The 23,573-nt window shown below is 50.2% G+C and overlaps 1 protein-coding gene, 1 long non-coding RNA gene and 5 other non-coding genes across 9 annotated transcripts; 4 read left to right on the forward strand and 3 right to left on the reverse strand.

Annotated features, from left to right (window-relative positions):
- Positions 1–575: 575 nt before the first annotated feature.
- Positions 576–9,703, reverse strand: LOC132027443 (uncharacterized). 2 transcript variants are annotated; one of them, XR_009407157.1, is made up of 4 exons: positions 9,638–9,695; positions 4,094–4,244; positions 2,059–2,230; positions 576–1,735 (listed from the first exon to the last, which is right to left on the reverse strand). It is a non-coding gene; the product is annotated as an uncharacterized LOC132027443 (long non-coding RNA). The 2 variants fall into 2 exon arrangements; XR_009407156.1 differs by lacking the exon at positions 4,094–4,244 and having other exon boundaries at positions 9,638–9,703.
- TRNAK-CUU (transfer RNA lysine (anticodon CUU)) lies at positions 5,746–5,818 on the reverse strand. The gene has a single exon. It is a non-coding gene; the product is annotated as a tRNA-Lys (tRNA).
- On the reverse strand, positions 6,282–6,353 carry TRNAA-UGC (transfer RNA alanine (anticodon UGC)). The gene has a single exon. It is a non-coding gene; the product is annotated as a tRNA-Ala (tRNA).
- On the forward strand, positions 8,725–17,366 carry TRIM7 (tripartite motif containing 7). Of its 2 annotated transcripts, none has more exons than XM_059416234.1 (8): positions 8,725–9,384; positions 10,305–10,400; positions 11,529–11,756; positions 12,524–12,546; positions 12,843–12,958; positions 13,464–13,499; positions 14,952–15,490; positions 15,969–17,366. In XM_059416234.1, exons 1-7 carry the CDS (start codon positions 8,878–8,880, stop codon positions 15,461–15,463), a joined length of 1,518 nt encoding a protein of 505 aa, XP_059272217.1. In that variant the 5' UTR covers positions 8,725–8,877; the 3' UTR covers positions 15,464–15,490; positions 15,969–17,366. The 2 variants fall into 2 exon arrangements, with proteins under 2 accessions (XP_059272217.1, XP_059272216.1); XM_059416233.1 differs by having other exon boundaries at positions 8,726–9,384; positions 11,526–11,756.
- A 2,123-nt stretch (positions 17,367–19,489) lies between these two features.
- On the forward strand, positions 19,490–19,562 carry TRNAT-UGU (transfer RNA threonine (anticodon UGU)). Its single transcript has one exon. It is a non-coding gene; the product is annotated as a tRNA-Thr (tRNA).
- A 2,452-nt stretch (positions 19,563–22,014) lies between these two features.
- On the forward strand, positions 22,015–22,086 carry TRNAP-UGG (transfer RNA proline (anticodon UGG)). Its single transcript has one exon. It is a non-coding gene; the product is annotated as a tRNA-Pro (tRNA).
- A 296-nt stretch (positions 22,087–22,382) lies between these two features.
- On the forward strand, positions 22,383–22,455 carry TRNAV-AAC (transfer RNA valine (anticodon AAC)). Its single transcript has one exon. It is a non-coding gene; the product is annotated as a tRNA-Val (tRNA).
- The last annotated feature ends 1,118 nt before the right edge of the window (positions 22,456–23,573 follow it).

The raw sequence follows: 23,573 nt of genomic DNA on the forward strand, positions 1-23,573 counted from the left end.
CAATCGCAGTGTGATTCTCCAGGGAGATAGTCCTGAGTAGACAGATGGAGGAGTCAGAATAGGAGTAAAGCTAGCAATGAAGCTTCCACTGAGGCCAAGGGAGTCAAGATGTACAAAAAAAAAGAGGAACAGATCTATAGAGTCAAATTCCATACATGGTCTAGTAAAGGAATGTGATAAGGCCTCTATGGATTGGGCCACCTGCAGGCCCCTGGTGATCTTGATGAGAGAACTAGACTCATAAAAGAGGACCTCCTGCCCAGTGGTTTGGTGGATAGGGGCTTACAAATTGAAAACGCTCAAGGATCCCGACTCAGCAGAACTCCACCTCTATTCCAATTCCTGTCTCCACAGAATCAGCATAGGTGACCAAAAAAACCCATTTTGCAATATTAAACCATCAATAATAATCTTACATTTGCAGATATAGAGATCTACATATACCATGTGTTAAGCCTCATCCCAAATATGGACATTCAATGCTAGAATTGATTAGTTTTATTTTTAGAAAATACTGAAAAGATTTAATTACATTTCCAAATTTTAAATTTTCAGCTTTATTTAAATAACATTGACTTAGAATTTGGTATTTCAATATCCTTTTTATTTTTAATAGATAATTCCACCTAATTTAGAAGAAACAATCATTTCTGAAGCATATGTAAAACTAATTTTATTTTTGGCTAATTTATATCTACATTTTGATGAAATATATTCAAAGCTCATATTCTTTGAATATGTTTACCATTTCCTTAATCCTTTAGATTGTTAGTGTCAATCCAGCTCAAAATGGGTGAAAACTTAAACCCTCGAGCTGTTTTGCTAGAGGAAAGAGACAAAATGGAGAGAATTATCTAGTCTCAAACCTCCAAAGCCGCATTTACCTTCCTTGCTGCATGCCTGCTTTCTTTCATTCCCTGTTTTGTTTTGAGTTGCTGAATGTGACCGGCTTCCGGATCTACTAATTGGTGGAGCTGGGCAGTTAGACAATATTACCCGGGGCCACGAGGAATGGTTCTAAGAGCTCTGCCTCCCTGGTTGGGTAGAGACCCTGGCAGGGTCCATGACTATAAGTCTTATTAGACTCATGAAACAATCACACAATTATCTGTTTCTGTGGTGTAGTGGTTATCCCGTTCACTTAACATGTGGAAAGTCCCTGGTTCAAAACTGGATGGAAACAATAAGAAGTCATTAGTGTTTTTCTCTTTATCTAGAACAGTTTCAGTGAATTTGTTTACTTCAGTCATCTGTCTTTGGAACCTACGTGCATATATGTTTGAATACTTTTTATATTTTTACACGTACTCTTGTCTTTTCTCATTCTTGACCCGTTCACTTCAACCAATACAGTCCAGGCCTCAAGGTCTGTGGTATTAGAAGGTGGTGGATGTCTTTGGAGCACTCCTTCAAAGAACTTACGAGCATGACGGGTTAAAAGGCAACAAAAGGCAAGAAGGCCACGCAACCACACATGAAATATTAAAAAGTGCAAGCAGGCATGAGCTGGAAATATATGGTGGAAGTCAGGCAGGCCAGGGAAAAGTACTCTCAGGGAAGACCTAGCAGTGGTAATTACCGCACCAGGCACACGCTCTGTGCTGATGGTGTCCGGTCCTGTTTTAGGGGTCAGCCTCAAAGGAGCCTAACCACCCCGGGAGGTAGGTAACATTGTTGTCCCCGGTTTCCAGGTGACGCCACTGACGCACAGACACTTCACAGAGGGTGAGGGAACCTGGGGGTACAGGAAACAGAAGTGGGAGCTAAAGGATGGAGGAGAGGAAAAACCGCAGGGCACCGAGAGAAATTCAAGCAAGCCCCGCGGGGAAAGCAGCTTTGGTTCTGCCCGTGGACTGTCAGTGATTGGCTGGGTGAGGCCAACGGCGATGGCGGCCAGTCCACACCACTGCCACTCCCACGTGCAAGTTTAAATTCTTCTACCCCCCTGGTTTCACTCTCAGCTTGGGGCCTCCATCCACCTGTCCTCAGGGGGCCCACCCCTGCTCCTCCAAGTGGTACCCTACTGCCGCTCCCGCCTGCCCCCTAAGGCAAACCCACCTGGCGTCTATCCTGCATTCCTCCCACTGTGTCCTCCTCAGTGGTGGTGAACCGTCAAAAGGACCATCAGTCCCTCCAGAGGTGTCTCACCCAGCCGCCCTCTTCACTCAGCCTCACTGGCAGCTCATTGGTCTGGAGCCTGTGGGATGCTGCAGGTGTGTAGAAGCAGGCTCTAGAGTTCAAGAGGGGAAAGAAAGTGAAGGCTTCAGGGAAGCAGCCCAGCGACTTTTGGGGGAGCCCCCCAAGCCCAATATCATTACTGTACAAAATTACTTACCTAATTTTTTAAATCTCTCACTCATAAGTATATAAACTTTTGCTTTATTTTAAAAATATTTTTATTAGGAAATTTAAAGTAGAGACAATGGTATTATGAAATGCCAAGTGCCCATCATCCAGCTTCAGTTTTCTCTCTTCTACAATTCCAATTTTATCTCTTCCCACCCCACTGGCTCTATCTCAGAGGGTGAAAAGAACTGTTAGAAAATTAATGAGGGAGATCTGACAGAGTGGCAAACAAACAGAGGACAGCATTAGAGAAGGGCTAAAAAAGATGTATCAGAAGAGGTGACTGAGCTTAGTCAGGAAAAAAGGAGCCAGCCTTTCAAAGATCTTGGGAAGAGGCCTTTGGGAGAGGGAGCTGAGTGTTGGAAGGCTCCAAAGTAGGAGTGTGCTTGGTGGATTCAAGACGAAAAGAAAGACCAGGAACTTGGAGGATAAGGATTCACAGCCATACCTCCCTGGCTCTGACTTCTGGTGAATCGTTCCACACCAGCTGCTGATTTTGTTTACAAGTGGTTAGAAAAATGTGTGAAGGACACCGGATCTATACTCTTAAGAGGACTTCCAGGCTAATGAGAAATACAGTAGGACTTCGATATGGAGTTTTTAAGGACAGATAATGAACACATAGGCTCATTCAGAAGATTGCAAGTAGACAATACACATGGTGTTTCTAACTGCTATGAGTTGGTGGTTAGGGAGACAACAGCAGCAACTGAGGTTCAGGTCCTGGCTCTGCACTCTAGCTGTGACCTAATCAGTGCCCCCTTCTCCTCCATACTCAGTGGGGGTTCAGTCCATAATTGTCACCTGGAATGTCTAAAAGAAAATATCACCAGTGGCTCAGTTGTTCAGAATGACGCCTTTTGATAATCACAATTCATGAAGGAACTAGGGAAGGAACTAGTTAAAGGAACTAGTAACTTTTCCTGTTCCAAAAACTGCTGATTTGATTTAAAAAACAACAACAGTATTAGTAAATTGAACTTCAAACCTTGAGAAAAACTAGGCTTTAACATTTACAACTAGATAAATTGAATATTAATCACACAACAAGTTAGTGTTTTTTTCTATATTAAAATACCTTCCTTAGTCCTTGGACATTAAACATCTCAAATGACAGCAGAGAGAGTTTCCCAAAATATCCAGTGATTTTAATCCAGTTGGTCCTGACACATAATGGAAGAGCAGGTCATTCTGGGTCATCTATTTGGCCACTCTTCCTTTAGCATGCAGTCCTCCAGAATTAGGTTGCTCTGGCTGACATTTTGTCTTCCTATTTGCCCCAAATTTACATTCCCCAGGACAACACCATGTGACCGAGACCTGCCTTTTATTTAGGGGATTTTGCACCCACAAACAAATGTGATATACTATAAACAGGGCAGCATTTGATGGTAGTTGAACCATTTCTCCTGATGCTACACAGACCCTAAGAGAAAGGCTTTGCCAACTCTAGTAAAGGGAAACCACTGACTGTTAAATAGCTGATATTGGAGTATTTTTAGACTAGCTAGAAAATAGCCGTAAATAGCTTAAACGAGGAGATAATTATCGGTCTCAAATGAGGTTTTAAATGAAAATACTCAAGAGGATGGTTGATTTATTTATTTATATGTAGATCATATATTTATATAATTATATAAGTAAATTATAAATTATATATAATTATCATAAACTACAAGTCACATGCATGACCTAATAATTTAAATATGCCCCATATGACACCAAGACCAAGTGGAAAATCACATACAAATTTAATTTCTTGTATTTACTTGGATTCTTTCTGTCCAAGGGAGAAAATTCTCAGAATAAGAAATAATTGAGGCCTTTCCAGTGGTGTCGTGGCTTTGCAGTGATGTCATGGTTTTGAAGAAAACATGATAGCCTTCACAGAAACAAGCCTGAAAAAAGAAAAATGATGTTGTCCTATAGAAGCCATAAATAAGAGTGACGCTGATCTTCAGAATCTTTTGCCTGAGTATGTTCCTGTGAGCTGCAAAAGGAAGGCCCCTCTTCCCGTCAGACAGTGCCCTGCAATGGATATCATCTTATCTTGTAGGACAAGCAGTGAGGGGATTTTGGGGGGATAGAGTCATGTCAGATTTGTTAAAGCTGCCCGTTGTCACCAAAGCAGTGGAGAAATAGGCAACATGGTTCATGGCTGACAGGAAGGATTATCAATCACCCCGTAGGATCTACAGTCCAGTGATTTATTTCCATAAAGTTACAATCACATATAAACCTTGACCCAGCAATCTCACTCCCAGGAATTTGGCCCACAGATATGAGTGCAAAAGTGCAAAATAACAACACTACATACTTATTTACTGCAGAATTTATTATAATAACAAGAGATTGGAAACAATACAAATGTCCTTCGGTAGGTGATCTGTTAAATAAACTATGAGTCATCTACAGGTGAACATTATGCATCTGCAAAAAAAAGATTTAGAAAATTTTCTACATCTTGAGATGGAAAGATCTTCAAATATGAGTTATAATTATCTTTTTGTATAAAATAGAGGAAAATAGAAATATATTTGCATCAAAAGATATATGACTGTGCAAGACTATATACACAAGTACAAAAATTGTTACCTAATGAGGGAAGATGATAGACCCTTTTTGCTGAATATTTTTATGTATGGTTCAATTTTTTAACAGTACAGTGTACAAGCTACTCAAAAAAATGTTTTAAAAATTCATTTTGTGGAACTCTGTTAAATGCTATGGTTGATTCTTCAAAAAATTAAACATAGAACTACCATATGTCACACTGGAATAAAAATTAGACAGAAAAATAAGAAAAAAAAAGAAATACGTATGTTTTGCAATTCCACTTCTAGGTATATCCTCAACAGAAGTGAAAACAGGAACTTGAACAGATATTTGCACACCATGCTAATAGCCACATTTTTCACAAAAGCCAAAAGGGCAGAAGGAACCCAACCAAGTGTTTATAGACAGATGAAGGGTTAAAAAAAAGTGTAGCATGTGGATATATATAAAATGAAGAGTAGTCATAGTGATAGTAGAATGGTGGTTGCCAGAGGCTGGAGGAAGGACAGAACTGGGAGTTAGTATTGCCTGATGAAAAAGTTGTGGAAATGGATGGTGGTAATGGCTGCACAACTGTGTGAATGTGTGTAAAGCTACAGAACTGTACATGTAACAATTAGTGAAACAGGAAGTTTTATTACGCATATTTGAACAATTTTAAAAACTAATAATTCACATACACTTCTATAAAATTCATTTTGTTAGCAGTAAATCATAAATTAGTGAACAAAGCTATATCCACAAAAAAAACCTATATCCACAGGATCACACACAAGAAATTTCCAGAATAGAATTTCTCCGTTCGTCCCGGAGGGAGTCAAATGAACAAAAAAGGATACATAGCGCCCAACGTGGGGCTCGAACCCACGACCCTGAGATTAAGAGTCTCATGCTCTACCGACTGAGCTAGCCGGGCGCCCGAGAACCTACATTTCAACAATTCTTAATTCAAGGTAGGATTCGGGTTATAAGCCGCTTCAGACATAAAAGGGGGTTTATTTGAAAACTCCAGCCGCTAGGAAAACCTGAAAACTCAACCTCCGCAGATCCTGCCCGACCGCCCCTCCCACCTGGGTCTGTTTTTTGCTTGCTCTGCCAGCCACCCAGCCTTTTCCCTCTCCCGGAAAGCGCAGGGCGCAAAGGAGGGGGAAACGTGGGCCTCCTAATGTCACTCGCACGCTCACCTTGTGATATTTTAATCAGGAGGTTAGAGGTAGGGTCTGGGGATTGGAGTGGGTGGGTCCCGCCACTGCGGCCGCCGCCGAGGTTTCCATTCTGGGCGAACTCCAAGATGCGGGATTTCCCCTTAGGGCTCTGCGAACATTCGCCGTTTGGAAACTTGGCACGGAAGGAAAAAAAGGGATACCGCAACACCGCGTTGGAGATGCCGGGGATCGAACCCGGGGCCTCATACATGCAAAGCATGCGCTCTACCACTGAGCTACATCCCCACTTTCCTCGAACCCTCTCTGTACCTTCCCTTGGCTGCTTATTAGTATGGACAGTGGGTGTGCGACGAGCCTAGTAAGACAGCCCAGATGCTTGCAAAGCCGGTCGGGCAGGGCCGGAGGTGTGTTCTAGCCCTTCACTGACTCCAGGGCAGCGGGTATCCATTGAGGGACACTGGCGGGGAGGACAGGGCCGGAATAAACACCCGAAGGCAGCAGTGGAAAACAGGGGAAACCATCAGGCACGATGCCCCAAATGAACTGTGAGCCAAAAAGGGAAAGTAAGGAAGTCTGTGTACAGGCTGCTACGTTTATTAACCAGGAAGAACGGGAGTGTAGTAAACGACATAATATTTGTGTAAAAATAATTCACAATCGGAAAGTTGATCGTTTGGGATGGAAGGAGACTGGAGCATAGACCCTGGGCACATTTTTCGCTGTGAACCACATCTGTAAATCTGAATTTGGAACCACGTTTTAATCAGTTCAACCCAAGACAAGTTTACTTTTCTTACTGTGCAACAAGAATTGCTCTAGAACCCTGGGGGTCCAGCCACGAACAAAACTGACACCGTCATCTCCTCTAACAGCTCAAATTCCAGAGTGTTAGAGAGAAAACAGAGCCAGGTTGAAGGACAAGAGTGTGGTAAGAGGTGATTTTAAACAGTGTTGTCCCGGCTGGCTTTGCTGAGAGATGACATTTGGAACAAGAACTGGAAGGAGGTGGGAAGTATGGGAAAGCCATGCAAGTATGGGAAAAGAGAGGTCCCAGTAAAGGTAAAAGCCAGTTCAAAGGTGCTGAAATAGGATCTTGCTGGCATTTTGCAGGAATAGCAAGGCAGTCCCTGTGAGAAGAGAGGAGTCAACTGGGAAGAGTGATAGGAGATGCAGGTAGAGAGGCTGGGTGCAGGGGGTGGGGTCAAAGAACAGGTAGGGCGTTTGGAGGATTATAAAAGACTTCAACTTTTACTTTGAGCAGTGGGAGCCAATGGAGGGTCTGAGCAGAGGAGAACTTAAAATTGATCTGACTTAACATTTCAACAGGACTGTTCTCAGAGCTGGGTGGAGAAGCTGGGGTAGGGCAGTGTGACCAAAGGGGAGAGAACTGTTGTGATCATGAGGTCATTGGAGATGGTGCAGTGGAGGGTGTGAGTGAGGACACACAGGGGACTGAGGGTGGAGCATGTGCATTTTTTCCTCTTGGGAGTCACAGGGAGGACTCCCAGTTTGGCCTGAGCACCTGGAGGGATGGAGTTGATGTTACATGGGGTGGTGTGGGGAAGGCTCTGGAAGGAACAGGTGGAGGGGCAGATGAGAAGTACAGTTGTGGATATGGTGAGTGTGTGATACCCCTTAGAACATGCTACTGGGAGTGGGATGTGAGAACCAGGAACAGCAGGGGATGCTGGGTGGGGATGTGTACTGTGGCATCCGCAAGAGGGTCTTTCAAGCCGAGGAAGTGGAAGAGATCAGGAGTGAGTATAGACAGAGGTCCAAGAACTGAGCAAGTGCAGGAAGAGGAGGAAGAACCCACGAGGGAGGCCAAGAAAAAAGTAGGAGAGCCAGGGACTACAGCATCCACAAAGATGCCTGGGAAGAGTGTCAGCAAGGAGGAAGCATCAGAGGAAAGGGCAGGTGAGGTAGGCCCGAGGAGGAGCCTTTGCCTTTAGGTTACTGAGGTTACTGGTAACTTTGACAAGAGTGGTTTCTGAGGAGGGTGGTGTCTAATGCCCGCCCCGAGTGCCCTTTGGGAATGAGGAATGGTGGTGGAACCAAATATTCCTGGCAGTTCTGGAGGGACAGTAGAGGACTGGGTTCATTTGGTGGAGATTCAAATGGGAAAATGTATTGTAAATGTATTATTTGTTCAAAGCCAAGAATTAAAGAAAGAATAAACAAGGGGGAGAACAACGGTGGGAGAAGAAGCCACAGAAGTGGATACAAGGCACGCTTGGAGGTGGGGGCAAGAGCCACGTTCCAGAACCTAAATTTAGCTCAGCCCCGGTCCAGGACAAACCTGCACTCCGGGAACCTGACACTGCGGCCCGGGCGCTAGGCCCTTGGCCCGGCCGTGCTAGGTGGGGCTCGGGAGTGGCGCCCAGCTGTGCGCCCACCAGTCCAGGCCCGTTTCCCAAGGCTGCCTGGGTCAGGCTGGGGGTGCCTAGAGAGGCTAGCGGAGGGTCTGGGCGAGGTGGGGGGGGGCGACGGAGAGGGGACGCCAGGGGACGGAAGAGGCTACAGATCAAAGCCAGTGTTTGAGGGGCCCCGAGTGGGGCCCACGGCGCCCGCCCGCACTTGGATCCGATCCATAAATATGGTCTGCCCCGCCCACCGCGCGCTCGCTCCGGTCTCGCTTCCCGGCCGGGCAAGCTCTCAGCTCCGGTCTCCACCAGTCCGGCTCCAGCCCCGCCCTTCCTCTCCCAGTGGGTGCTCGGAGGCCGGACCTGGCCAACCCACTCGGAACCGCGTACTGTCGGGCCCCTCTACTTCCCCAGCACCGCCCGGCTCAGGCACGCCGAGGGAGCGCATGGCAGCGGTGGGGCCGCGGACGGACCCCGGCGCCGGTGCCGAGGCGCTGGCACTGGCCGCGGAGCTGCAGGGGGAGACCACCTGCTCCATATGCCTGGAGATGTTCCGCGAGCCGGTGTCCGTCGAGTGCGGTCACAGTTTCTGCCGCTCCTGCATTGCGCGCTGCTGGGAGCGCCCCGCCGTGGGAGCCCCCGCGGCGTCCCGCCCGCTGCCCGGCCCGCTGCCCTGCCCGCAGTGCCGAGAGCCCGTGCGACCCGGCCAGCTGCGGCCCAACCGGCAGCTGGCCTCGGTGACCACGCTGCTGCGGCGCTTCAGTCTGCCGGCGGCCGCGCCGGGGGAGCGCGGGCCCGCGCAGGCGGCAGCGGCCGGGTGCGTCCAGCACGGCGAACCGCTCAAGCTCTACTGCCAGGACGACGGGCGCGCCATATGCGTGGTGTGTGACCGCGCCCGTGAACACCGCGCGCACGCAGTGCTGCCGCTGGACGAGGCTGTGCAGGAAGCGAAGGTGAGCGCCGCGCCCTGCCCCCACCCCCGCGCAGACAGCCAAGACCCAGCTCTCGCGGCGTTCCAGCGCGCGCGGCGCAGACGGCCGGCGGGCAGGCGGGGGGCCCGGGGGAGACCCTGCCTCTTTCCTCCTTTGCCGATCTACCTACCCAGCGCTGGGTGCTGAGTGCGGCTCTCGCTGTGTCGCCGCTGCTCCGCCAACACCACCCTCCCACCCATCCTCGAGTTTCCCTCTGGGCTCCCTACTGGCCCACCTTCGCGATACCTCCACAGACTTGGCGATTCTCTCCACGGCTTCCAGCAGTGTCTCAGCCACACCCACACTTCCCTGCCCCCTCTCTCAGCCCTTTCCCTGGGCGTGGCGGTGTGCTGCGCCCTCGCGTCCTGGGCCCGAGTGGGAGGCCTTCTGAGGGGTTGGGGCCAGGCAGTGGGGGACTCCTGGGTTGAGTAGAGAACCAAAGGCAGTCTTGGGCTGTGTCAAAGATACGGATCTGGGGCAGTCTCTTCCCTGCCTCCTTTCTGGGGTGTCCACAGAGGCTATGGGCACACAGCCCCAGTCTTTCTTTAGTCCTTACCCCACTCCAGCCCTCCCATCCAGGAGGCTTTCTGATGGTGAGGAGGAAAGCAGCGGGGAAGACTAGGTAGGCTGGGCTTGTACATAGCCTGCATTTCAGCTTGTATTGTGTACAGATGGTCTTTAGGAAATAAGACCTTGGGGCTTAGGAGTTACCCTTCAGTTGCCCTCTTCCCTTATGTGAGCCTGTGCAGGTGGTAGCCATCCCTATGTCCAGATATGGCTTCAACCCTGCCTCCTCTATTCAATGAAGAGGTTCTCTTTCTCCTGGATAGCTCCAGAAAGGCACAAGTTGGGGTTTCCAGAGTCCTCCCCCATAATGTCTCCTTTCTCACCCCCCCCCCCAGGAACTCCTAGAGTCCAGGCTGAAGGTCTTGAAGAAGGATCTGGAGGACTATGAGGTGTTCCGTTCCACGGAAGAGAAGGAGAGCAAAGAGCTTCTGGTGAGCTGAACACCCCCCTGGTGCTCCCCCAGGTGGGCCCTCTTTCAGTGACAACAGAGGACCGCCCACCATCCTGGCCCTGTGGGGGCATTCTTTAAAAAGAAGTAAAGTCAAGAGTGAAAATTGGAGGGATGACAAATGTTAAAGGAGAACATTTAGCTGAGTAAAATTTTTTAGATATTATTGTCTTTATTCAGCAATTCATGAATGGGGCAGCAGCCCATCTAGCAGATAGGAAAGAACTCTGAAAGGGCGCCTGGGTGGCTTGGTTGGCTAAGCGTCTACCTTTGGCTCAGGTTGTGATCCCAGGTCCTGGGATTGAGCCCATGTCGGGCAGCCTGCCTCTCTGCCTGCTACTCCCCTTTTTTGTGCTCTCTTTCTCTCTCTCACACACAAAAAACAAGAACAACAAAAACAAGCAAGCAAACAAACAAACAAACAAAAACCCCCAAACTCTGAAAAGCTATACAAGGCAAAAGATTTTATAGGCAGAAGGAAGCAGGAACAAGGAATTTATACTACGCCAAAAAGCAGATTGGTTATTACAAAGTTACTGTCCCTCTTGGGGAGAGTAGGGGTTTATCAGGTAGTTACTTAACTAATGCTGATCAGGGGATTCTTGCTTGTCTTTTTTAAAATTCTATTTCTGGGAAAATTGAATCTGTAATTACATCTCTGTTTCCTGGTATGGGACTTAGCATGGGTGACTCCATTTTGGGCCCCCAGTCTTGTTTTTAACTCAAAATACATGTGTTTGGGCATGAGGAGGAAGTGACCTCAGTTTAATCCATACAGTGGCTCTGAGAGACCCTATTTTATTCTTCCTCCTTTCCAAATGAGACAGCTATAGCCCAGGGTGGTTCTGTGGCAAGTTTGCTGCTGCTCTAGGTTGGTGAGAAAGCACATTTGTGACAGGGGATATGGGAGCATGTGTTGAAGCCGCTGTGTGCTCAGAGTTGGGATATTTAAACTAGAAGATGTGGGTGGTGGGTATGTATAGGTGAGCCTCTGACCGCTGAACAGTGAGGTGGGTGGAATTCTGTCCAGTGGGATGACTGAGGCTACTCTCCAAATGCTACATCTTGATGTGCCATTGCCTGTCCAACTTCTACTTTCCTGACACAGAAGCAGATGGCAGCTGAGAGAGAGAAGGTGAGCGCAGAGTTCCAGGCACTGCGGGCCTTCCTGGTGGAGCAGGAGGGCAGGCTCTTGGGCCGTCTGGAGGAGCTGTCCCGGGAGGTGACACAGAAGCAGAATGAGAACATAGCTCAGCTTGGGGGTGAGATCACCCATCTCTCCAAGCTCAGCAGCCAGATCCAGGAGACATCTCGAAAGCCTGACCTTGACTTTCTCCAGGTGAGTCTGGATTGGCCAGAGGTATGAATCATTTATCCTAAGGCATCACAAATGGCAAGTGAGAACAGAGTCAGATTCTGTGAGTTTAGTAGAATACATACTTGAGCAGAAGAGGACTGGAGAAGACTGCCCCGATTCTCCCAGGGTTAAAGGTATAAAAAGATTCAAAACTTTCTTGACCTTGAGCCACAATAAAGATCTTTCTGGTTTTACTCAGCGATTCATGAATTCATAACAGACAGAAAGGAGATCCAAAGAGCTATATACAAGGCATAGAGAAGCCTTGTGACAAAAGTCTCAGAAAAGAATGCTTCTCTTTAATACATGCATTTGATATTTTGACATTTTCTACTCTACTTTCTTTGAAAGTAAATAGTCACAATCCACAAATAAACATCACAGGTCACAAATGGGTCAAGCATGGTCATTTAAAAGATGCTGATCTGAGTGACCAGTCATTGCCAAAGGACTGTTCTTATCTGGGGTGGTGTCGAGAGCGCAGGAAACACTAGATCCCAGCACATGGCTCCAGTGATGAATCTGTAATGAAGGGAGCCTTTGCAAGGCTGTGGGAAGGGAGGTGATGAGACACCCAGTCATCAGCCACCAGCAGAAAGCCATTGCCATCTAGACCCATGCAGATGGTGGGGGCTGGTACACGGTACTGCTTATTCCTCTAGAAGCAGGACAAGAGACCAGTTTATTTTATCAAGGGTGACTGGAGGTTACCTGATGCTGAGTTGGTTTTCTTTTATCCTTCTTTCCAGGAATTCCGAAACACACTAAGGAGGTGAGTGGACCTAAGAGTTACTTAGGCCTCTCCAAGCTGGCTCTTCTCTTTTTCCACTGAGCTGTCTCTCTTTACTCCCTCACCCCTGACCTCTCACCTCCCAGCTCCTACACTGTCTTATCTGTGTACCTCCCCAAGGCAAATGTCCACCTGCCTGGCTGTGGATATTTTGGTGTAAGATCAGCCTCTCCTTTCTTCAACTCTCCCCAGCAGGAGGACCTTGCCATCCTAATTGTCTTAGCCCAGTGGGAATAGGACAGTGTTTGGGGGCCTTCCTCAGGGTCTTTGTCCTGCAGATGCAACAATGTGCCTGGCCCCAAGCCAACCACGGTCTCTTCTGAGATGAAGAATAAAGTCTGGAATGTTTCCCTCAAGACCTTTGTCTTAAAGGGGTTGCTCAAGAAGTTCAAAGGTAAGAGGCCTGTGCTTGGGCCTGGGCCATGCAGTGCTGGTGGCCATGTTGTGTTTTGGTAGTTTAGGCACCAAGGATGTGCCTTTCCAAAAGCTATGTGAGAAAATAGGAGCTAGGGTGTGTCGAGGCCAGACTGGTGCAGGGAAATGGTGGTAGCAAATCCATTCAGCAGCAGCCCCCCATCTCCCTAGCACAAAGATTCCCCCAGGGACAGTCAGGGTAGAGGGGGATATAGGTGCAAAAAGAGGGATGAGGAAGAAGAGCTCAGCTCAGACCAGCTCAGGCAAAAGAGGGGGAAGCTGGAGAGGTAGAGCTAGGATACTGCCCTTCCCCATCCCTGACACTTGACCCAGTGCCTGCACATCAACTCTCAGCCTTTGGGGTATCTGGGGAGTGGGTGAGCCGGTAGGGCTATAAATGTCAGAGGAGGTGGTATTGCTATCATTGCCAAATAGACAATCTCCCCAGTCAGTTACACATACACTGCTTTGTTTTTCCTCCTCAGAGGATCTTCGGGGAGAGCTGGAGAAAGAGGAGAAAGGTATGATGGTTGTTGTGAAAGGGAGTTCCCATTATCTGGCCATGCAGAGAATCCAGTCCTTGCCCATGAAGTTTCTCTGGGCTTTGTGCATGTTTGTTCCTTCTGCCTGCCTGCCTCTGCTTTCTGCTGTCTGCTTCCTCATCCTTGCCTCCCAATTCTGGCTCCCTCAGGCTGCAGTGGGACTTGTAGGCCTATAAATTGTGGGTCACTCCCTTGGACCAGGCGCTCTCTCCTCTCCCATACAGACAGAGACCTCTCCTGGGGACACAGGTTGTATGTGTGTTGGGGGGTGGCGCATTGGGGGTGGTCAGGGAAAGCAGGAGGAGACTGAAGAGAGGAAGGGAGTTTACTCCCTCTGATTACTGCAGAACTCTGGGGTGAATGGGAGCCAAACCCACAGGAGGGCAGGCGAGGGGAGGGCACGTACTCCTGATGCTGATGACTGAACAAGCTAAGTCAGAATTTACCTTGGAACAATCTAAACCAGCTGAGTCAGACCATGCCCCTCCTTTGTGCGGAACCCTGGGACAGCCCGTCTCCCTCACCACAGTCCTCACTGTGGTCTTCTAGGCTGAGGGATCAGGCCTCAGTGCACACTCTTCCCCTGGTTTCCTCTGTGTAGACATGACAAGCCCTCCTACCTGCTCTTGAAGTACACCAAGCACACACCCACCTCAGGGCATTTGCACTGCATTGGCTGGGGCTCAGCCTGGTGTATGCTTCCTCTAGACCTCAGTATAAGTGGCTTCCTCACTTCCTTTATGTCATTGCTGAATTGCGATGAGGCTGAATTGCAGTGAGGCTTTTTCGCTTTCCCTCGCCACTCTGAAATTACATCTTTCTCTCCTGATTCTTCTTATCATCCATATTTATGTTTTATTGTCTCTTCTCCCCTACCCCCAGAAAGGAAGCTGCAGGAGGGCAGGGATACTTAACTGTGGGATTCCCCTGGGCAACAGCAGTCCTGGAAGATAGTAATTAGGACAAGTGTGCACATTTTAAGTTTTTATTATGAAAAATTTAAACATACACAAAAGTAGGAGATCTCAATGAATATTACATTCTCATCACACAACTTCAACTAATATTTTTCTTAAACACCCTTACCCACTTCTTCCCACTAGAAGCAAATCACAAATAAGTTCTTTCCATAAATATTTCCATAAATGTTATCTCTAAAGATATACTTTAAAAAATTAGAAAACCATGAAACCATAGTCACCATTAGAAAAGGGAACAGTTCCTTCCAGTATCTAGTGTTCAAAATCCCCGCCCCCCATTGTCTTTTAAATGGGATTTGTGGATCTCTTTGAACTGGCATCCCAGTCAGGTTCCTACCCTCCACCTGTCTGACTTCCCCGAGTGCTTGTGGGGGGATGGCGGTGGAGAGGTAGCTGGGGAGGGCTGCGCGAGGGGCTTGCACGGGACGTCCCTCCCTGTGTCTGCCTTCAGTGGAGCTGACCCTGGACCCGGACACGGCCAACCCGCGCCTCATTCTCTCTCTGGATCTGAAGAGCGTGCGCCTCGGACAGCGGGCGCAGGACGTGCCCTGCCACCCATGCCGCTTTGACACCAACACGCGAGTGCTGGCGTCCTGTGGATTCTCCTCTGGCCGGCACCACTGGGAGGTGGAAGTGGGCTCCAAGGATGGCTGGGCCTTCGGTGTGGCGCGGGAGAGCGTGCGTCGCAAGGGCCTCACGCCCTTCACCCCAGAGGAGGGCGTCTGGGCGCTGCAGCTCAACAGTGGCAAGTACTGGGCGGTGACTAGCCCCGAGCGGACGCCCCTCAGCTGTGGCCAGCTGTCCCGCGTGCGGGTGGCCCTGGATCTGGAGGTGGGGGCCGTGTCCTTCTACGCCGCGGAGGACATGCGCCACCTGTACACTTTCCGCGTCAATTTCCACGAGCGCGTGTTCCCCCTTTTCTCCGTCTGCTCCACCGGCACCTACCTGCGAATCTGGCCTTGAGAGGGCTTCGTCCGCCTGCCCCAGAGGGTGAGTCAGGCAAGGGTGCCTTATTCCTTGTCCCGGCTGCCCAGGGGAGGCAGTTAAAGTTACCAGTGTCGGAGCCTCCTGGTAACCTCGGGCCTGCCCCACTCGCCGCTCCTCGGACTTGGCCTGGGCGGCCTTGGAGGGGCTCCTGCAGACCCACAACACTGGAGCCAGCGGAACAGGCGATGTGGAAAAGGGTTCCGCCGGCACCTGAGCGGGGGAAGAGAGTCCTTGGCCCCTAGGGCCTGTCCTCTGCCTGCTGGCAGCAAGTGGATCTGGCCTGAGTTATGGGGAAGTGGAGGGGGATGAGGAGGGAGCCCACGTGCTGACAGAGGTACTTCCCATCTCTGGGGCTTCCTGCCTGGGCTTGGCATGGCCTCTGGTTCTGTCCAGCAGCACCAAACCCAGTGCTGTCAGTGCGCAGGATTAGGCCCAGACAGCCGAGTTCACCATCCCTTCTGGTTTCCCTTCTTGTCTGCAGTCAGCTCTGCCTCCAGACACCTGGATCCAGCCGGCCTGGGGTCTCTACTCAGAAAGGAGTGCTGTACTCCCTCCCAGCTCAGAGAACAGCCTGGGCCAGAACTGGAAGGAGATTCTTGACCTGTACACGAGAGGAAAGCCCAGGACCTGGCTACCTACCAGTACTCCTCAAGCTGATGATACAGAAAGAGTGATATGTACATTCTCAGCCACAATGACAGCCCTGTGTTCTCACAGATGCCTGAACCCCTTTCAGATGCAAAGGTATAGTCTCCCTTGAGTAAGGAGACCACAGGTTATGGAATTTTGAAACACAGAACAGCACTTACGATTTTACAGACACAGCTGCCATCAGGAGGGGACTGCACATAGCACAGACATGCCTCTGACATACCCTTTCTAGAACTTGGCAAATGTATGCCAGCAGCAGTCTAGTGCCAAGGTCTATTCAGCCTGTGCCCTGGTGGGGTATTAATCCCTTGGCTGATTGTTCCCTAGCTTCTGTTTGGGTGGGCTTTGGGGAGGGGGTGTTGGGCTGTTCCCCACTTATTGCTCCCCAGGGAAAAGGGAAGAGGAGATGGAAATATAGACTGAGCTCATTTCTAGGGTAGCTGAGCTCATTCTTGACTCCCCCAGTCTGAGTGCAAGAGCACGGCAGGAGCAAAGGTTTCTGCTAGACTGGGTGAGCAGGTGTGTTTAAGTGTGTGAGCAATGTGTGCACATGTGTTAATATCTTGGATGGAGGGGGCAGGGGTGTATGTGTGTGGATTACAAAGAGGGCATTTATCAGCACGTGAATAAGGTTTAGGTATTGCAAACAGACCTATGTCAGTTTGATAAGACCCTATTTTTCATTTGTTGTTAAATATTAGCCACCCCATATTTAGGTCAGGGGCCTAGATCTCATCCCCCACTACCTGGTTACCTGGCTAGATGAAAGCCAATTTCAGCCTATTCTGTCCCGCACAGGTTTAGACAGGTGTGTGGGCACGTAGGGACAGTGACAACTGGATAGTCTGGTCTGCAAGTGTCATGGAGTTCCTGAGAGGTTTCAAGCACACTTTGCATACAACGGTCTTACAGGGCAGGCATGATACTGTTCTAGAGGCAGACCCAGTGGACAAAGCACCAGGTAATCAGAATCTAGTGATTTATGGGCTGGGAACAGGATCATATAAGAGTCCAGCCTACAGGGGTGGCTGAGTCAGCTAAGTGCCTGGCTCCTGACTTCCGCTCAGGTCATGATCTCCAATGGTGAGATAGAGCCCCTTGTGGGTCTCTGTGCTGGGCGTGGAGCCTGCTTAAGATTACTCTTTCCCGCTCCATCTGCACAACTCCCCCCGCCCCCACACCAGCTCATGCTCTCTCTCTCCAATAAATAAATAAATCTTAAAAAAAAAGAGAGTCCAGGCTACAGTATTATTGTCTCATTCCAGAGGGTGAGTCCTATGTGGAGAGTAGCTTTAGAACACTATAGCCAATGCATGTATTTGAATACCACTAGTTTCTACAAGCAAAACCCATTTTTAACATTCACTTGCTAATTAAATTGGCTGATGTTATCATCAAGCCCTAATGGTATCTGGGCTTGTATGGGTTTTGCATTGAGTAGCACAGTTAAAGTCACATAACAACTGTGCTGCAGGATATATTACAGGTCACAGAAGGGGGTTATCTGGAGAGATGCCTATAGGGCCAGGTCTGGGGACTGCAGGGCTGGCTGGCTGTGTGTGTATTTCCAGCTTTTGTGTTTGCAAATGGGATTGTGTGCCTACTGGAATATGTGTATTTGCAGAGTAACTACACAGACATCTATATATCTGAAGAAATATAACAACAGTTACAATAACAATCACAGATTGGGGATAAGAGACGCTCTCTTTTGGTCACCAGGGCAGTGTAGTGACTTCGGATATCACTCTGCGGGTGTGAGGGTTTGTGTGATTGTGTGCATTTTTCTCTCCCATCCTTTGGGCATCCCAAGATCTGGGAGATGTTTGGATTTCTGAAAGCAATGACTGGCTTAACTTGGTTCATTCAGATCCCACCTATGAATCCCAGATCCTTGAGTTGCATGAGCCATTTCCCTGAAAACAAAAAAACAAAAACACAAAAACAAAACAAACAAACAAAAAAACCCAACAACAACAGCAGACCATTACATGGCTCAGCCTGCAGACTGTAGGGCACCCACAGACCCAAGTCACCTGGCCTTGCAGGGATCATGGGGCAGGTTGGGCCACCAGGTTAAGGTCTACCACTTGTAGCCATCATGCTGTTCTTTTATTTTATTTGTTTATTTATTTTTTGTTCTTTTAAGTTTTATCTCAAGTCTTTAATTCCAGTGAGTTAGCGTACAATGTTTTATTAGCTTCAGGTGTACATTACAGTGATTCAACACGTCCCTACATCACCCCGTGCTCCTCATGACAGGTGTACTCCTTAATCCCCATCCCCTATTTAACCCCTCTTCCCACCCCATCCCCTTGAATAACCATCAGTTTGTTCTCTACAGTTAAGAGTCTATTCCTTGATTTGTCTCTCTTTCATTTTCCCCCCTTTGCTCATTTGTTTCCTAAATTACACACACGAGTGAAATCATATTTATCTTTCTCACTTACATCCTTTAGCATTAGGCTCTCTAGCTCCATCCATGTCCTCGCAAATGGCAAGATTTCAGGTTTGTTGTTGTTGTTGTTGTTGTTTGGTTTTTTTGTACAGCTGAATAGCATTGCATTGTGTAAATATACCCCTTCTTTATCCATTCATCAGTGATGGACACTGGGCTGCTTCCATATCTCGGACACCCGCCACTTTCTCATCTCCTGTCCCTCACTTGGGCTCTCATACTCTCCATGCCCCGTATCCCTTGGGCCTTTAGGGGCTCTTAGGAAACTGGTTCCGCAAGAGTTAAGGCGGTCCCAATGGGTTGCCTTTTCCTAATTTGTCTAATTTTCCTAATCCTTCACGCCCGGACCTTCTGATTTCTCCGACACCTCTCGGGCTCTCCCTCCAGATCTCTCGCTGCCCAACTGAATCCCACCCTCCAAGCCCGCACCTGGATTCCTTCAGGACAGGCCTGTTCACACTCTCCCCCTAACACCTCCCTCGCAGCCCTGACCTCGTGCCCTCAAGCTCATACACAGCCAGTCTAGGCCCTCTCCAACCAACGGGTCTTTTCCCCTGACCCCTAAAACCCCGGAAGACCTCGGGCCCTCCTAAGCCCCGCCCGCTGGAGGTCCCACCCCTGCCCGCGTAGCGTCTTGTCTTCCTACTCACAGCCCGGCGGGGCGCTCCGTCTGCCCTCTTTCTGCGGGTAGTTCTCTCAGGGTCTGCGGCTTGACCTGCCTCCTTTGACACTGGCAGACATCGCTGCTGAGACGACGGCGGCGACATTAGGCTCTCTTCGGTTGAAAGGCGGCGGCTCGCCTCTCAGCACTTGGCTCCTCCCTGTGGCACTTTGAGGCTGCGCGGTGGATGGTGGCGGTCAACTGCCCTTGCGCAGGAAGCTTACTTGCAACTGGCTCCATAGCTCAGGGGTTAGAGCACTGGTCTTGTAAACCAGGGGTCGCGAGTTCAAATCTCGCTGGGGCCTTTACACCGCTTTTTTTTTCACTCCTTTGGAAGAGTTGTGAACCAACACGAATTTCCGTCCTCCTGGGAGCCAGGCCCTAGGTGGAACTGACTAGTCTTGGCTCCTCGGATGCGGGGTGACGAGAAGTGGCCGCATTTCCCGAGAAGCCAAACCCCCTGCACCCGTGGCGTTGCGGCCACAGGCTCCGCGGGCTCCGCGCAACCTCTCCGAAGCGGTCCCTCGCGCGTTTCGCTCGCTCTCGGGAAGTCCGCGGTGGATCCTTCCGTTCTCCTCTCACCCTACTCAGCCCAGGGCAGAGTCCTCGTCTCCTCTATCTTGGTTTAGTGGAGACGAGCTGTCTACGCCCACCTTCCCACAACACACCCTGGGAACCTGTTTCAGTCGGGAGGGGGGCTAGGTTTAAGCCCTCGCTTGGCTTGCCCGTGGGTCCCCACAATCTAGGCTCTGTAGTGAGGTAGTCGCTCCCGAGGCCAGGTCGCTCCCGAGGTGCCCTGCTCCTGAGGGTGGGCTCATTGGGGTGGATGAATCCTGGGAGTCCGGTACGCGCAGGTGCCGGCAGGTGCAGGTGCGCTCCCGGCCCATGCCGGGCGCATCTGTCCGGACCTTGATGCAGTCTTGGCTCTTTGGATGAGAGCGGGCTGATGGCAAGGCCTGCGCGCCCATTCAACAGTCCACTCATCCCTTCTCCCGCGTCTCCCCAGGGTTCCGCGAGTGGTTTTCTCCACTTTGGGGCACCGGGTCGGGTTGTTTCCGAAACCCACACGGCGCTGGAGTGCGGCTTGGAGTTACCGCGGTGACCTTTTTGAAGGTCCCATTTGACCGGACAGAGGGCTCCTGCGGGCTGGGATGGCGCGGCGGGTCAGGGTCGCCGCCTGGTCGTGTGCAGGCAAAGGCCGTGACAGGCGGGTCCCCAGCACTCCCGCGAGCCTGGCTCCCTGCCTATGTGGCAGCGCCCCCAATGCTCTCTGGGGATATAATTGCATTTCGTACGCTTGACTTCCTTGAACAACATAAATGAATGAAAGTCAGTTTAGTATATATTAATTCTGCGTTTAAAAGGAAACCGAAATGGTTTTTAAAAATGGTTAAAAAAAAAAAAAAAAGCAAATGTCGCACTGAAAAACTTTAGGGCAGGTGTTCCCAGTTTAGGACGTCTGCTCGCACTTTTCTGATATAATCCCATAGAGAAGGGAAGCCAATGCTTGCAACTCGGAGGCGGTCGTGACCAAGAGCGCGAGGACACACGGTGGCCCAGGACAGAGCCCATCCAACACTTTGCGCGCACGAAAGGAGGCGAGGACGGTGCCAGTTAAGGAAGAGGCCTGTTAGCATCTTGTGCTCCGAGGAAGAGGCCGAGGGGAGCATCCAATGGAGCGGTCAACGCAGAGGCTGGCAAGATCCTGGAGTGGCAGTGGGGACAGGAGCACTGTGTTTCCTGGAAGAGGGTTAGCCCCATTCATCTCCCACTCTGTTTTGCAACAATCTTCGTAGGGAATTTTTCTGGGAATTTTTTGGCCAGCTCTGAGTGGAGTTTCGTGAATTTTACATAAGGGAACCAAAATCAGTTTTTTTAAAAAATGGGTTTGTTTTTTGTTTTTTAATTTGTTTATTATTTTTTTTTTTTATTATTTTTTTACTTCCGAATAGCCCAGTGCAGTTAAAGCCTTTTGGGGAAAGCAGGTCCAAGACGAAGGAGGAGAGCGCTCTCACAGCCTTGGACTCTGGTTCACCGCGAGCGAGGGCTACTCCCGTGCAACCGCTTCCACGCCGAGAGGCGGGGCGGCGCCCAGCCTGCGCGACGAGTGCGCGCGCGCTCTGGTGCAAGCCTCCCGAGCTGGGCACCCAGGCACCGCCGCCGGTTATCTGGTTTCTGCCCTACACTTCTCTACATTTGCAAATAGCTTTGCAAAGTGTTACGTTGCTTTTCACGTTTGCATTAAAACAAACAAACAAACAGACAAACAAACACGAACGCCCTCGTCCTTTTACCAGGCGCCCCACCTGAAGGGACCACTCGGGCTTCATTTCGCCCGTCGCGGCGCAAGACCCCGTCTGTCCCGCCTCCCCTCCAAACCCCGCTCCTTTTCCTCTCCCGGAGCACTCCGGCTGGTCCCCGACTCGGCGCCCAGGCCCGCGGCCTCCAGACTTGGGCCTCGCTTGGGCTCCCTTGGGCGGGGGGCTCTCGGTCCCCAAAGCGGAGGAGTGCCCCTGCCTGCTGTCCTAGGCGCGCTCGCCGGGAGGCTCTCCCAGCGCACGGAGAGGGTTCGAGGGATCTGGGTACTTTCGCGGGGCGAGCTGCCCGCAGGTGATGTTAACGGCGCATGCGGGGGCTGCGACCCCGAGGTCTAGGAGATAATTCCAAAACGTTAAAAATAAAAGTTGCCATTGGTGATCAAAACCTAATCCAATTAGATCCAGATTATGGACTGAACCAAAGACTTGGAAGCGGGATGGCTCGTTGGTCTAGGGGTATGATTCTCGCTTTGGGTGCGAGAGGTCCCGGGTTCAAATCCCGGACGAGCCCGCTTTTTCATTTTACGTGTTTTTAAACTCCATTTCTTCTCGGGCGGACGGTTGGGGTCTTAGGCAGGCAGATGGCGGACCCGAAAGTTCCGAGGGGCTGGGGGGTCGGACAGAAGGGCAGGTGGAAGAGCGAGTGCGTCGCTCCGGAACCGACGGTTGCTCGCACAGCGGCTCGCGGTTGTTTTCCGCCGATTGGGGAAGCGGTGCCTTCTCTCTTCAGCCACAGAACCCTGTGGTCGCCACCACGGAAGGCTTTCGCGACGATTAAGGACATTACAGAGAAAGCACTGCCAATAGGTTTCCGTAGTGTAGTGGTTATCACATTCGCCTAACACGCGAAAGGTCCCCGGTTCGAAACCGGGCGGAAACAATTTGTACGATTTTTTTTTTTTTTTTTTTTTTTTTTCTTCCTGCTGGTTAAAATCTGGGGAGACCACGAGCCAAACTCGGCCCTGGCTTAGAACATCCACCGTCAACTACTATTCGGGATTTATTACCCTGGGGTGTATTTGGAGACTGTACCGGACAAACCTGGCTTCGGTTCAGGACGTCCACCATCCTCTCCCCCTAGTTGGAGACGTCGGCGCCTTTTGTGCACTCCTTCAGGACGGAGGCAAGGGTGCCCGCCCCGCGCGCCTGTAACCACCTGCCCCAGCCCAACCTGCTGTCCGGAACACGCGCGCACAGAAGGCGCAGAGCGCGGCGTCTGGCCGCCCGCTGGGTGGGTGACACTGAAAGCGGACAGTGCCGGATTCCGCTTCGTCCCAGTCTGCGATCGATAGCAGACCCGGCTGGCAGCGGTGGAATTCGAACACACGTCCCCGAAGAGACTGGAGTTTTAATCCAGCGCTTTAGACTGCTCCGCCACACTACCCCGCCGGAGTCGGGCTTGGGGTGTCACCTTTCCCTGCTGATAACTTTGCAAGGGTCTTCAGGGAAAGAAAGCGCTGGGAAGAATTTAGGGTTAGGGCAGACCCCATCCCGACCGCGGGGGTTAATCTGACCAGAACCCCCGGGCTCCACCCGCGCGCAGAGGAGAGGGACTCGCGGAGAGCACGCCCTCGGCCCTGGTTTGGGGAAGGGCTCTAACGCCCACCGTTCACTTTGGAGAATGGGTGGGAACCCCGCGGAAGGGAAGCCTGTATCACCTGCAGAGTTTTTTGTTTTTTTGTTTTGTTTTTCCAAATTGATCCGTGAGTGTGCATTATTTTTAGAAATTAAATAAAGGAGAGGGGAACCCTGCATGCACCTCCTTAATTTTTTTTAACCCATAACCTTTTTTTTTTCTGGCAATAGAACCAGCGCTTTTAGAAGTGGCCATGATTTCAGAGGTCACAGTTCTGCTGCCTGAGGTATCCACCCTTTTAAACAGGTGTTCCAGCTGGAGATATCGAACCTTCACGCTGGATGGATACCCTACGAGGAATCCTCCCTACCCTCCCCGTTATAAAGATCCATTAAAAAAGAAAAGAAGAAAAAGAAAGGAAA

This window comes from Mustela nigripes, chromosome 12, assembly GCF_022355385.1.
Source record: "Mustela nigripes isolate SB6536 chromosome 12, MUSNIG.SB6536, whole genome shotgun sequence".
In the NCBI taxonomy this organism is placed as follows: Eukaryota; Metazoa; Chordata; class Mammalia; order Carnivora; family Mustelidae; genus Mustela; species Mustela nigripes.